Here is a 14,612-nt window from a genome sequence, read left to right as displayed (position 1 = left end):
CCTGTTCAAACATAAGGGCTGTTCTAAAAATCTCTCAGCACCTTTGGGCATAAACTGCACACTTTTTAAAAACTGGGCCCAAGTGTCTACAACCCCCTTATAAAACCTCGGGAGAGGTTTAATCGATTTCAAAAACATATTGTTGTATTCCATATAAAATATTCCTTGTTCTCCTATCCTACTTAATTAAAAAAAATGCTGGAAACAACTCTTCCAAAAACTTGTATTTGTCTTCTGAAGAAATCTCTTCACCCATTTAATTCTAAAGGATTTTTTCTTCAAATCAATATCTGGGAAATTGAGTCCTCCCTGATTTCTCTGTCCCATGAAGGTATTTGTAACCAAGGCTGGGTTCCCTTCCCCTAACAACTTTACACAAGCCTCTCGGATAGACGTTTCCACCCACTCAGGAATGTCCCCCACCATCAGTATGTACCATGGTGTCGACAACAGGAGAGCTGCCACCACTGTTGGTCTTCCTTGTACTTTCAATCATCTTCTTTCCCATCTTCACAAAATCTTTTTAATTTTCATAACCTTCGGTTCCCAATTAAGATTGCATAGATATTAAAGAGATCACAATTCAATTCATCCATTTGTACCTGTAGCTGTAAAAATCTCCCCTCAGTGTCCTTGTCCACCAATGCAACGTTCTCTTTTATGGATGAACTCACTAAAATGCACCCCTCCACGGTTATTATTTGCGCAACTTGAAAACACATCTCCCTTCTGAATCTTCCGAACCCTTTCTAGGATCTCCTCATCGCAAAAGGTTTCTTGCAGACACAACAGGCCCGTGTCTGTAAGACACTAACTGCTGCGGCAATTTCTTCTCCCCCCTCAGTCCGTTCACATTGATCGAGACCAATGTAATCATTGCTCCTAATAAAGGAAGTGTCCCTGATAATCCCCCCATCATTTAACCTCTGACCCTTCCCTCCTCTCAGGCTCCTTCACAACCTGTTGGGCAGCTGTTGCTTTCTCCTGCAGCCTCCGGCTCTTTTTCACTTCCTGTTTGAACCTTCCCGGCAGTTTCAGCCTCTTCCTTACATTAAATTTAGGCCGAGGAGCTGCCCCCTCTCCCTCCTACTGCCCCTCACTAACCTTTCCCTTTCCCCATGATACCCCCCACCCCCCAATTCCATGTCTCCATCCCCCTCTGACTCCTCACTCTCGAGCTCTTCTGTAATCTCCCGTCCCTGTCCCCAGTCAGATACAGAATCTCCCTGAGAGAGTCCTCCTGCTAACCTGGTTTCTCCAACAGTGCCACTCCCTTCGGCCTCACCTCCACCGCTGACCCTTGCTCCCCGTTTCTTCTCTCGCTGGGACAATGGTGTGTCTCCACCCATCTTGCCCACTTTTGGTGTCATTGTCTCCCCACTCCCATCCTGCTGCCCCTTTAAGGCTCCTGCCTCTTGCACCCTCTCCTGGTCTTCCCCCTCCTACTCCCCAAGATGTACAACTCCCCGTCTCTCTCTCTTACACTTACCCCGACCCACCTCTGCTCCCCCCACAGACACCTGAAGGCGAGACATATTATGACTCGACTCTGTCCCTGACCCGTGCTGACCTCTGCTGTCTTCATCCTTTTCCACCATACTTGGTGTGTTTTCCACCATCTCCATCCTGTTCTCTGCTCCACAATTTTCTGCCTCTTCTTGCACTTTTTCCTCATTCCGTTCGGCGACTGTGTCCTCCGCCTGCTCCACTCCTCCGGCCACTCCACTCACACCTCCTGCTCCTTCTCCCATCTCCTCGTCACTCAAGGAGCTTCCCTCTGCCTCACACTCACAGCGGGTGGGGCCTTTGTGACACACCCCATAGCTCTCTGCCTTGCAGTTCCGAGCGATGTGTCCAGACTTGCCACAGTGATAACAGTACAGATCTGGACAGCTTCTTACTAAATGGTCGTGTCCAAGACAGTAATAGCAAACCTTCACCTGGTTATCATGCAGAACCCGGAAGTACTGCACTCCTTCCATTGGCTCAAATTTCATGCTGTAGGGTAATGACTTCACCCCCTCTGGGAACCGCACTGTTACATAACGGGTTCCATCAGCGACCCGTGTTCCAGGATAGTATCTCCTCTTTATCACTGAGCAAAGTTTAATGTCCCACGACTCCAACTTTTTTATCAGCATATCGTCCTCAACATAAACCGACAGGTTTAAGAATGAGACCACCAGCGCTTCGGAATACAGCAGAGATACATCCAAGTATTTCTCACCAACCTTCAGGCTCAGTAAAAGTCTTACCACCTCCTCTCGCCCACTGACCGTCACTTCGAACCCAACATTCGGCATTGGTTGGCAGGCAAAGCAACTTCCCTCCCCGCAGTCCTTGTGTACGGCCTGGATAATATCCCAAGCTCGCATCTCCTCATCCTGGCAGTGAACCACTACTGTGTTTTATTTTCCAAACCTCCTGGGGTCCCGGCCCAAATCATTGGGCCTTTTATTCTCCCTTCTCAAGACATTCTCTCCCCTGGTTAAACTCACACTGGGAGCATTGTCCTCGGCGGGGCCCAACACTCCAGGCCCCTCAGCAGAATCTGGCTGATGTTTATGGGCCAAAAAGGCCCTAAAATTAAAAAAAAAAAACAACCCAAAAACCCACCAGCAACACTCACTCCAACTCCTGCGGTAATCAGCAGCACCTGCTCACTCCTGGTCCCTCCCACCCAGAGAGTACTCACTCCTGGTCCCTCCCACCCAGAGAGTGCTCACTCCTGGCCCCTCCCACCCAGAGAGTGCTCACTCCTGGCCCCTCCCACCAAGAGAGTGGCCACTTCTGGCCCCTCCCACCAAGAGAGTGCTCACTCCTGGCCCCTCCCACCCAGAGAGTGCTCACTCCTGGCCCCTCCCACACAGAGAGTGCTCACTCCTGGCCCCTCCCACCCAGAGAGTGCTCACTCCTGGCCCCTCCCACCCAGAGAGTGCTCACTCCTGGCCCCTCCCACCCAGAGAGTGCTCACTCCTGGCCCCTCCCACCCAGTGAGTGCTCACTCCTGGCCCCTCCCACCCAGTGAGTGCTCACTCCTGGCCCCTCCCACCCAGAGAGTGCTCACTCCTGGCCCCTCCCACCCAGAGAGTGCCCACTTCTGGCCCCTCCCACCCAGAGAGTGCTCACTCCTGGCCCCTCCCACCCAGAGAGTGCTCACTCCTGGCCCCTCCCACCCAGAGAGTGCTCACTCCTGGCCCCTCCCACCCAGAGAGTGCCCACTCCTGGCCCCTCCCACCCAGAGAGTGCTCACTCCTGGCCCCTCCCACCCAGAGAGTGCTCACTCCTGGCCCCTCCCACCCAGAGAGTGCCCACTTTTGGCCCCTCCCACCCAGAGAGTGCTCACTCCTCGCCCTTCCCACCCAGAGAGGGCGGCCCACTGAGCCACAGCTGACACACTTGTGCCGCCAATTTCTCCAAATCAGAACGTTTCCCCTGCACTGCTGCCGTGTCAGTCCGAGATGATCACTGCTTGCCATTATCATACACACCAACCCATTCAACGTTGTTTCACTAAATATCCTTTTTTTCCTATTCTATAATGAAGAAAGGGACAACATTTCAGCGTACAAATTTCAAATGCAGTTAATTTCACCCTCTCACCATACCCGCCCCTCCGCCCACAAGAATCCTCTTTGTACTGCACTGTGTACGTTGTGAATACTAAAACATGAAGTGCACACCTGGTCATCCATGCAACATTGAGTATCCACCTCGTGTGCAATAAAATAAATGTCAATGTTATACACTGTTAAAATCAAACCTGCTTCAACTGACTAGTCCTGGATAAACGGTGGGATTGCTGCCTGTTGCTTGACAGCTCGCTAATTCTGCATTTGATGCAATTTGAATGTAAATAACTCACTGGAGGCCCCTCCCTTTTTGCAGGTCTTGAAAGTTGTGACATTGGTCACTGTTGTGATCCGTTAATGTTACTAACAGTTGTAAGACCAAGAAGCGTATTTTGGTGGTGCTATAGAACTACTATCAGTCACTGAGAGAAAGAATTGAATTTCTATAACATCACTGTAATGTATTTGCTTCATGGGTTCTTTGCTTAAGAATCCATAGCAACACATTGCTATTAAGAACGAGTTGGTTTATTAACAAAGGTTTAACAATCACACAACACATTACCAGTTCATCCACCAGACTCACAACCACCTGCCCCATCGTGGATCCCCTGAACCCAACTGGCTGGGGTTTTATTGAGTCTTGTCAACATCAAACCGATAAGATACTCACAGGTGCATACGTTGTCTCGTCCCAACCACTGAATTTGCTTTGAAGTGTCGTCACTGTTATTATGTCGGCAAATGTAGCAGCCAATGGGCATGAAGCAAAATGGACAGCAACGAGGTAATCTGTTCTGGAGCTGTGGGTTGAGGGATGAATATTGGTCGACATCATCCTCTTCCAAAATGCACCAAAACATCTTATACATCCACTATAGCATGTGGACAGGGCCCTGCTTTAATGTGCCCTTCGAAAGCTGGCATCTCTGACAATGTTGCACTCCTTCAGCACTGCACTGAAGTTCCAGCCTAGATTGTGCTGAAGTCCTAGAGTGGTGTTTGAACCTACAATTTCCAGACTCATGAGGGGCCTGGACAGAGTAGATCGAGAGAGACTGTTCCCATTGGTGGAAGGGTCGGGAACCAGAGGACACAGATTTAAGGCGATTGTCAGAAGAACCAAAGGCGACATGAGGAAAAACGTTTTTTACGCAGCGAGTGGTTAGAATCTGGAATGCGCTGCCTGAGAGGGTGGTGGAGGCAGACTCAATCGTGGCTTTCAAAAGGGAGTTGGATAAGTACCTGAAGGGAAATGAAAGCAGGGCTCCGGGGAAAGGGCAGGGGAGGGGGACTGGCTGAGGGGCTCTTGCAGAGAGCCGGCACGGGCTCGATGGGCCGAATGGCCTCCTTCTGTGCTGTAACCGTTCTATGATTCTATGACTCAAGACAAGTGTGATACAAGTGAACCAAGCTGGCTTTGCGATGGGTCCCCAGTGGAGACCAGCAGTACTTGGCCTTTTGAGGCTTTCTGTGCTTTTAACTTTTTCCTTTATCGAAAGGGTCCCCAACCTCCTGCAGACAGAAGTTTGATCGGAAAGATAAATTATTCTTATTGGTTCACAATCACAAGTCTTTAACTTTCGTTGTTCAATATGATCTTAACAGTCAGTAGCTGTCTCGTAACTTCCTAAATTTCACTGTATATGGTGCCATAGATTTTAAGTAAAAGCAAATTAAAATTTCTTGTTGGGCGAATCTGACGCAATAAAAAATGAGAAAGAGTTAATTTGATTACTGGATTCAGGTTTCATGCAGGTACAGCAGACGGTGAAGAAGGCAAATGGCATGTTGGCCTTCATAGCTAGGGGATTTGACTATAGGAGCAGGGAGGTCTTACTGCAGTTGTACAGGGCCTTGGTGAGGCCTCACCTGGAATATTGTGTTCAGTTTTGGTCTCCTAATCTGAGGAAGTACGTTCTTGCTATTGAGGGAGTGCAGCGTAAGTTCACCAGACTGATTCCAGGGATGGCTGGACTGTCATAGGAGGAGACACTGGATCAACTGGGCCTTTATTCACTGGAGTTTAGAAGGATGAGAGGTGATCTCATAGAAATGCATAAGATTCTGACGGGACTGGACAGGTTAGATGCAGGAAGAATGTTCCCGATGTTGGGGAAGTCCAGAACCAGGGGACATAGTCTTAGGATAAGGGGTTGGCCATTTAGGACTGAGATGAGGAGAAACTTCTTCACTCAGAGAGTTGTTAACCTGTGGAATTCCCTACCGCAGAGAGTTGTTGATGCCAATTCATTGGATATATTCAAGAGGGAGTTAGATATGGCCCTTACGGCGAAAGGGATCAAGGGGTATGGAGAGAAAGCAGGAAAGGGGTACTGAGGGAATGATCAGCCATGATCTTATTCAATGGTGGTGCAGGCTCGAAGGGCCGAATGGCCTACTCCTGCACCTATTTTCTATGTTTCTATGTTTCTATGTTTCTATAAAATCAAATCAGCATCTACAAGCATTTTGTGTAATTGGCCAAATCTTCATGTGTCCATCAATACAATTTTGAAGTGTTTGCTTTTATTGAAAGAAGAAAGACTTGCATTTATATAGCGCCTTTCACGACCACCGGACGTCTCAAAGCATTTAAAGCCAATGAAGTACTTGTGTGCAGTCACTGTTGTCATGTAGTAAATGCGGCAGCCAATTTCCACAGCAAGCTCCCACAAACAGCAGTATAATAATGACCAGATAATCTGTTATTTTTTGATTGAGGGATAAATATTGACGAGGACACCGGGGATAACTCCCTACTCTTGAACTTAAGAACATAAGAATTGGGAGCAGGAGTAGGCCATTCGGCCCCTCGAGCCTGCTCCGCCATTCACTGAGATCAGGGCTGATCTTCGACCTCAACTCCACTTTCCCGCCCGATCTCCATATCCCTTGATTCCCCTAGAGTCCAAAAATCTATCGATCCCAGCCTTGAATATACTCAAAGACTGAGTCTCCACAGCCCTCTGGGGCAGAGAATTCCATAGATTCAACACCCTCTGAGTGAAGAAATTCCTCCTCATCTCAGTCCGAAACAGCTCACCCCTTATCCTGAGACTGTGACCACTGGTTCTAGACACTGCAGCCCGGGGAAACAGCCTCCCTGCATCTACCCTGTCAATCCCCCTCAGAAACTTATATGTTTCACTGAGATCATCTCTCATTCACTGATGTCACAGAAACCAACAGCAATGATACTTCTAAAGTGGATACTCATCCTTGTTTACATGGCCCTGGCCCCTCCCTATCGCTGTAATCTCCTCCAGCCCCACAACCCCCCAAGATATCTGCGCTCCTCTAATTCTGCCTCCTGACCATCCCTGATTATAATCGCTCCACCATCGGCGGCCGTGCCTTCTGTTGCCTGGGCCCCAAGCTCTGGAACTCCCTCCCTAAACCTCTCCGCCTCTCCACCTCTCTTTCCTTCTTCAAGACGCTCCTTAAAACTGACCTCTTTGACCAAGCTTTTGGTCATCTGCGCTAATTTCTTCTTATGCGGCTCGGTGGGGGGAGTAAAAAGAAATGTGGTATTGGCAGGGGACAGTATAGTTAGGGGGATAGATACTGTTCTCTGCAGCCGAGATCTTGTGTTCCTGTGTTGCCTGCCCGGTGCCAGGGTTAAGGACATCTCCTCTGGGCTGGAGAGAAAACATAGAAACATAGAAACATAGAAAATAGGTGCAGGAGTAGGCCATTCGGCCCTTCGAGCCTGCACCACCATTCAATGAGTTCATAGCTGAACATGCAACTTCAGTACCCCATTCCTGCTTTCTCGCCATACCCCTTGATCCCCCGAGTAGTAAGGACTACATCTAACTCCTTTTTGAATATATTTAGTGAATTGACCTCAACAACTTTCTATGGTAGAGAATTCCACAGGTTCACCACTCTCTGGGTGAAGAAGTTTCTCCTCATCTCGGTCCTAAATGGCTTACCCCTTATTCTTAGACTGTGACCCCTGGTTCTGGACTTCCCCAACATTGGGAACATTCTTCCTGCATCTAACCTGTCTAAACCCGTCAGAATTTTAAACGTTTCTATGAGATACTTTCTCATTCTTCTGAACTCGTGAATACAAGCCCAGTTGATCCAGTCTTTCTTGATAGGTCAGTCCTGCCATCCCGGGAATCAGTCTGGAGAATCTTCGCTGCACTCCCTCAATAGCAAGAATGTCCTTCCTCAAGTTAGGAGTCCAAAACTGTACACAATACTCCAGGTGTGGCCTCACCAAGGCCCTGTACAACTGTAGTAACACCTCCCTGCCCCTGTACTCAAATCCCCTCGCTATGAAGGCCAACATGCCATTTGCTTTCTTAACCGCCTGCTGTACCTGCATGCCAACCTTCAATGACTGATGTACCATGACACCCAGGTCTTGTTGCATCTCCCCTTTTCCTAATCTGTCACCATTCAGATAATAGTCTGTCTCTCTGTTTTTACCACCAAAGTGGATAACCTCACATTTATCCACATTATACTTCATCTGCTATGTATTTGCCCACTCACCTAACCTATCCAAGTCACTCTGCAGCCTCATAGCATCCTCCTCACAGCTCACACTGCCACCCAACTTAGTGTCATTTGCAAATTTGGAGATACTACATTTAATCCCCTCGTCTAAATCATTAATGTACAATGTAAACAGCTGGGGCCCCAGCACAGAACCTTGGGTACCCCATTAGTCACTGCCTGCCATTCTGAAAAGTACCCATTTACTCCTAATCTTTGCTTCCTGTCTGCCAACTAGTTCTCAATCCACATTAGCACATTACCACCAATCCCATGTGCTTTAACTTTGCACAGTAATCTCTTGTGTGGGACCTTGTCGAAAGCCTTCTGAAAGTCCAAATACACCACATCAACTGGTTCTCCCTTGTCCACGCTACTGGAAACATCCTCAAAGAAATCCAGAAGATTTGTCAAGCATGATTTCCCTTTCACAAATCCATGCTGACTTGGACCTATCATGTCACCTCTTTCCAAATGCGCTGCTATGACATCCTTAATAATTGATTCCATCATCTTACCCACTACCGATGTCAGGCTGACCGGTCTATAATTCCCTGTTTTCTCTCTCCCTCCTTTTTTAAAAAGTGGGGTTACATTGGCTACCCTCCACTCCATAGGAACTGATCCAGAGTCAATGGAATGTTAGAAAATGGCTGTCAATGCATCTGCTATTTCCAAGGCCACCTCCTTAAGTACTCTGGGATGCAGTCCATCAGGCCCTGGGGATTTATCGGCCTTCAATCCCATCATTTCCCCAACACAATTTCCTGACTAATAAGGATTTCCCTCAGTTCCTCCTTCTTACTAGACCCTCTGACCCCTTTTATATCCGGAAGGTTGTTTGTGTTCTCCTTAGTGAATACCGAACCAAAGTACTTGTTCAATTGGTCTGCCATTTCTTTGTTCCCAGTTATGACTTCCCCTGATTCTGACTGCAGGGGACCTACGTTTGTCTTTACTAACCTTTTTCTCTTTACATATCTATAGAAGCTTTTGTAGTCCGTCTTAATGTTCCCTGCAAGCTTCCTCTCGTACTCTATTTTCCCTGCCCTAATCAAACCCTTTGTCCTCCTCTGATGAGTTCTAAATTTCTCCCAGTCCCTGGGTTCGCTGCTATTTATGGCCAATTTGTATGCCACTTCCTTGGCTTTATTACTATCTCTGATTTCCCTTGATAGCCACGGTTGAGCCACCTTCCCTTTTTTATTTTTACGCCAGACAGGAATGTACAATTGTTGTAGTTCATTCATGCGGTCTCTAAATGTCTGCCATTGCCCATCCACTGTCAACCCCTTAAGTATCATTTGCCAATCTATCCTAGCCAATTCACGCCTCATACCTTCAAAGTTAGCCTTCTTTAAATTCTGGACCATGGTCTCTGAATGAACTGTTTCATTCTCCATCCTAATGTAGAATTCCACCATATTATGGTCACTCTTCCCCAAGGGGCCTCGCACAATGAGATTGCTAATTAATCCTCACTCATTACACAACACCCAGTCTAAGATGGCCTCCCCCCTAGTTGGTTCCTCGACATATTGGTCTAGAAAACCATCCCTTATGCACTCCAGGAAATCCTCCTCAACAGTATTGCTTCCAGTTTGGTTAGCCCAATTGATATGCATATTAAAGTCACCCATTATAACTGCTGCACCTTTATTGCATGCACCCATAATTTCCTGTTTGATGCCCTCCCCAACATCACTACTACTGTTTGGAGGTCTGTACACAACTCCCACTAACGTTTTTTGCCCTTTGGTGTTCTGCAGCTCTACCCATATAGATTCCACATCATCCAAGCTAATGTCCTTCCTAACTATTGCATTAATCTCCTCTTTAACCAGCGATGCTACCCCACCTCCTTTTCCTTTTATTCTATCCTTCCTGAATGTTGAATACCCTTGGATGTTGAGTTCCCAGCACTGATCATCCTGGAGCCACGTCTCCGTAATCCCAATCACATCATATCTGTTAACATCTATTTGCACAGTTAATTCATCCACCTTATTACGGATACTCCTTGCATTAAGACACAAAGCCTTCAGGCTTGTTTTTTCGTGGAGTGAGCGGGGGAAGATCCAGTTGTCGTAGTCCATGTGGGTACCAATGATGTAGGTAGGTCAAAGCAAGAGGTTCTGCTAAGGGAGCATGAGCAGCTCGGGGCTAAATTAAAAAGCAGAACCACAAGGGTAATAATCCCTGGATTACTACCTGAGCCATAAGCACATTTGCATAGTGTAAATAAGATCAGAGAGATGAATGCGTGGCTCAAAGATTGGTGTGGGAGGAATGGGTTTCAATTCATGGGGCACTGGCACCAGTACTGGGATCGGAGGAAGCTATTCTGTCGGGATGGATTTCACTTGAACCAGGGTGGGGCCAGTGTCCTGGTAAATTGAATAACTCGGGCTGTAGATAGGGCTTTAAAATAAATAATAGGGGGGAGGGATCCGGTTAGTGGAAATTCAAAAAGTCAAAGAGAAAGGAGAAGGCAATAGTGCAGGGTAGCACCAGGGATAATGATAACCAGAGTGTGACAGGAAGGAACAGACTGTATACACATAAGACAAAATAAAAAGCTCTATATCTGAACGCACAAAGCATTCATAACAAGATAGATGAGATGGCAGCACAAATAGAAATAACTGGGTATGATCTGATAGCCATTACAGAGACGTGGTTGCAAGGTGACCAAGGCTGGAAATTAAATATTCCGTGGTGTTTGCCATTTCATAAGGATAGGCAGAAAGGGAAAAGGAGGTGGGGTAGCTCTGTTAATAAAGGATGAGATCAGTGCAGTAGTGAGAAATGATATTGGCTCAGAAGATCAAGATGTAGAATCAGTTTGGGTGGAGATAAGAAGTAATAAGGGAAAGAAGTCACTGGTGGGAGTGGTCTATAGGCCCCCAAACAGTAGCCACACAGTAGGATGGAGTATAAATCGAAATAATGGAGGCTTGTAAGAAAGGTACAGCAATAATCACGGGCGATTTTAATCTTCATATTGATTGGACAAATCAAATTGGCAAATGAAGCCTTGAGGAAGAGTTTGTAGGGTGTATGCGGGATGGTTTCTTGGAACAATATGCTGTGGAACCCACCAGGGAGCAGACTATTTTAGATCTGGTAATGTGTAACGAGTCTCGATTAATTAATAATCTTGTAGTGAAGGATCCTCTTGGGAAGAGTGATCATGGCATGGTGTAATTTCACATTCAGTTTGAGGGTGAGAAAGTTGGGTCTCAAACTAGTGTCCTGAACTTAAAAAAAGGTAATTACAAAGGTATGAAGGCAGAGTTGGTTAAAGTGGACTGGGAAAAAATATTAAAGGGTAAGACGGTAGAAAAGCAGTGGCAAACATTTAAGGAGATATTTCATAACTCTCAGCAAAGATATATTCCAGTGAGAAAGAAGACTCTAAGAGAAGGATGAACCATCCGTGGCTAACTCAGGAAGTAAAGGATGGTATCAAATTGAAAACAAAGACATACAATGTTGCGAAGGCCAGAGGATTGGGAAATTTTAGAAACCAGCAAAGGACGACTAAAAAAATTATAAAGACAAAGAAGATAGATTATGAGAGTAAACTAGCAAGAAATATAAAAACAGACAGTAAGAGTTTCTGCAGATATATAAAAAGGAAAAGAGTGGCTAAAGTAAATGTTGGTCCCTTAGAGGATGAGACTGGGGAATTAATAATAGGAAACAGAAATGGCAGAGACTTTGAACAAATATTTTGTATCAGTCTTCACAGTAGAGGACACTAAAAACATCCCAATAGTGAATAATCAAGGAGCTATTGGGAGGGGCAGACAGGGGGGACTTTAAACAATCACTATCACTTGAGATAAGATACTAGGCAAACTAATGGGACTAAAGGTGGATAAGTACCCTGGACCTGATGGCCTGCATCCTAGGGTCTTAAAAGAAGTGGCTGCAGAGATAGTGGATGCATTGGTTATAAACTACCAAAATTCCCTGGATTCTGGAGAGGTCCCAGCAGATTGGAAAACCGCAAATGTAAGAAAGGAGGCAGACAGACAGCAGGAAACTATAGACCAGTTAGCCTAACATCTGTCATTGGGAAAATACTGGAGTCCATCATTAAGGAAGTAGTAGCAAGACATTTAGAAATGCAGTCAAGCAGAGTCAGCATGGTTTTATGAAAGGGAAATCATGTTTGATAAATTTGCTGGAGTTCTTTGAGAAGAGTGGATAAAGGGGAACCAGTTGATGTCATGTATTTGGATTTCCAGAAAGCATTCGATAAGGTGCCACACAAAAGATGAAAGCTCACGGGGTTGGGGGGCTAGTGGGGTGCCGCAGGGATCGGTGCTGGGGCCTCAACTATTTATAACTTATATTAATGACTTGGATGAAGAGACCAAGTGTAATGTAGCCCAATTTGCTGGGGATACAAAGATAGGTGGGAAAGCAAGTTGTGAGGAGTACATAAAGAATCTACAAAGGGATATAGACAGGCTAAGTGAGTGGGCAAAAATTTGGCAGATGGACTACAATGTGGGAAAATGTAAGGTTATCCACTTTGGTAGAAAAAATAAAAAAGCAAATTATTATTTAAATGGAGAACGATTACAAAATGCTGCGGTACAGAGGGATCTGGGGGTCCTTGAACATGAAACGCAAAAAATCAGCATGCAGGTACAGCAAGTAATCAGGAAGGCCAATGGAATGTTGGTCTTTATTGCAAGGGGGATAGAGTATAAAAGTAGGGAAGTCCTGCTGCAACTGCACCACACCTGAAGTACGGCATTGGAGGCAGAGAAGGTTCACGAGATTAATTCCTGAGATTAAAGGGGTTGTCATATGAAGAAAAGTTGAGCAAGTGGGGCCTCTACTCATTGGAGTTTAGAAGAATGAGAGGTGATCTTATGGAAACATATAAGATTCTGAGGGGGTTTGACAGGGGGTAAACTAGAACTAGGGGCCATAGTCTCAGCATAAGGGGTCGCCCATTTAAAACAGAAATGAGGAGGAATTTCTTCTCTCAGAGGGTCGTGAATCTTTGTAATTCTCTACCTCGGAGAGCTGTGGAGGCTGGGTCATTGAATATATTTAAGATGGAGATAGACAGATTTTTGAATGATAAGGGGGTCAAGGGTTATGAGGAGCGGGCAGGGAAGTGGAGCTGAGTCCATGATCAGATCAGCCATGATCTTATTGAATGGTGGAGCAGGCTCGAGGGGCCAAATGGCCGACTCCTGCTCCTATTTCTTTTGTTCTTATGTATCAAATTTTTTGTCTCACCTTGGGACATTTCAATATGTAAAGGTGCTCTATTAATACAAGTTGTTGTTGTAAGAATTGTGAAGCTTCTGTGCAATAAAAATACTTTTGACAAATGCACTGGGACAAGTTCTGTCTATTCAAGCTGGCCCATATTATTCGAAGAACATTGATCCTAATTTTGAACCATTTGTGTGTCTCAGGAGCAGTGACCCCTGTCAAAGATCAAGCTGTCTGTGGTTCCTGCTGGAGTTTTGGGGCAACTGGTGTTTTAGAAGGAGCGCTCTTTCTCAAGGTGAATGATGTGTTGAGGAAACGATTGGCGATGCAGATTGTTCGTTAATAGGATGAGTTTTATTGCAGCACAATGCCAATGAGCGTTAGGGCAATGACATTCAGAAAGCAAAGCAATTAAGAAAGCAAATGGTATGTTGGCCTTTATTACAAGAGGATTTGAGTATAAGAGTAAAGAGTTCTTACTGCAATTATATCGGGCCCTGGTGAGACCACACCTGGAGTATTGTGGAGAGTTTTGGTCTCCTTACCCAAGGAAGGATATACTTGCCATAGAGGGAGTGCAACGAAGGTTCACCAGACTGATTCCTGGGCGATTGTCCTATGAGGAGAGATTGAACAAACTCGGCCGATATTCTCTAGCGTTTAGAAGAATGAGGTGTGATTTCATTGAAACATACAAAATTATTACAGGGCTTGACAGGGTAGATGCTGGGAGGATGTTTCCTCTGGCTGGGGAGTCTAGAACCAGGGGTCACAGTCTCAGGATAAGGGGTCGGCCATTTAGGACTGAGATGAGGAGAAACTTCTTTGCTCAGAAGGTGGTGAATCTTTGGAATTCTCTGTCCCAGAGGGCTGTGGAGGCTCAGTCTTTGAGTATATTCAAGACTGAGATCAATAGATTTCTGGATATTAAGGGAATCAAGGGATATGGGGATAGTGCAGGCAAATGGAGTTGGGGTAGAAAACCAGCCATGATCTTCTTGAATGGCGGAGCAGGCTCGAGGGGCCGAATGGCCGACTCCTGCTCCTAATTATTATGTTCTTATTCAGCGCCTTTACCGCCACCGGATGTCCCAAAGCGCTTTACAGCCATTGAAGTACTTTTTGGGGGTTTCTCACTGTTGTAATGTGGGAAACGCAGCAGCCAATTTGTGCACAGCAAGCTCCCACAAACAGCAATGTGATAATGACCAGATAATCTGTTTTTGTGATGTTGATTGAGGGATAAATATTGGCCCCAGGACACCGGGGATAACTCCCCTG

General features: G+C 46.0%; 1 protein-coding gene across 2 annotated transcripts in view; it reads left to right on the top strand.

Annotated features, from left to right (window-relative positions):
• Positions 1–14,612, top strand: part of LOC139279670 (digestive cysteine proteinase 2-like) — a 63,824-nt gene that overhangs the window by 28,236 nt on the left and 20,976 nt on the right. For both annotated transcript variants that reach the window (XM_070898774.1, XM_070898773.1), the window contains exon 8: positions 13,535–13,626. In XM_070898774.1, the coding sequence (XP_070754875.1) occupies positions 13,535–13,626 (92 nt within the window). The remainder of the gene's footprint in view (positions 1–13,534; positions 13,627–14,612) is intronic.

This window comes from Pristiophorus japonicus, chromosome 14 (assembly GCF_044704955.1).
Source record: "Pristiophorus japonicus isolate sPriJap1 chromosome 14, sPriJap1.hap1, whole genome shotgun sequence".
NCBI lineage: Eukaryota > Metazoa > Chordata > Chondrichthyes > Pristiophoridae > Pristiophorus > Pristiophorus japonicus.
The sequence above is the reverse complement of the archived record's forward strand: the minus strand, read 5'-3'. Positions and strand labels throughout refer to the sequence as shown.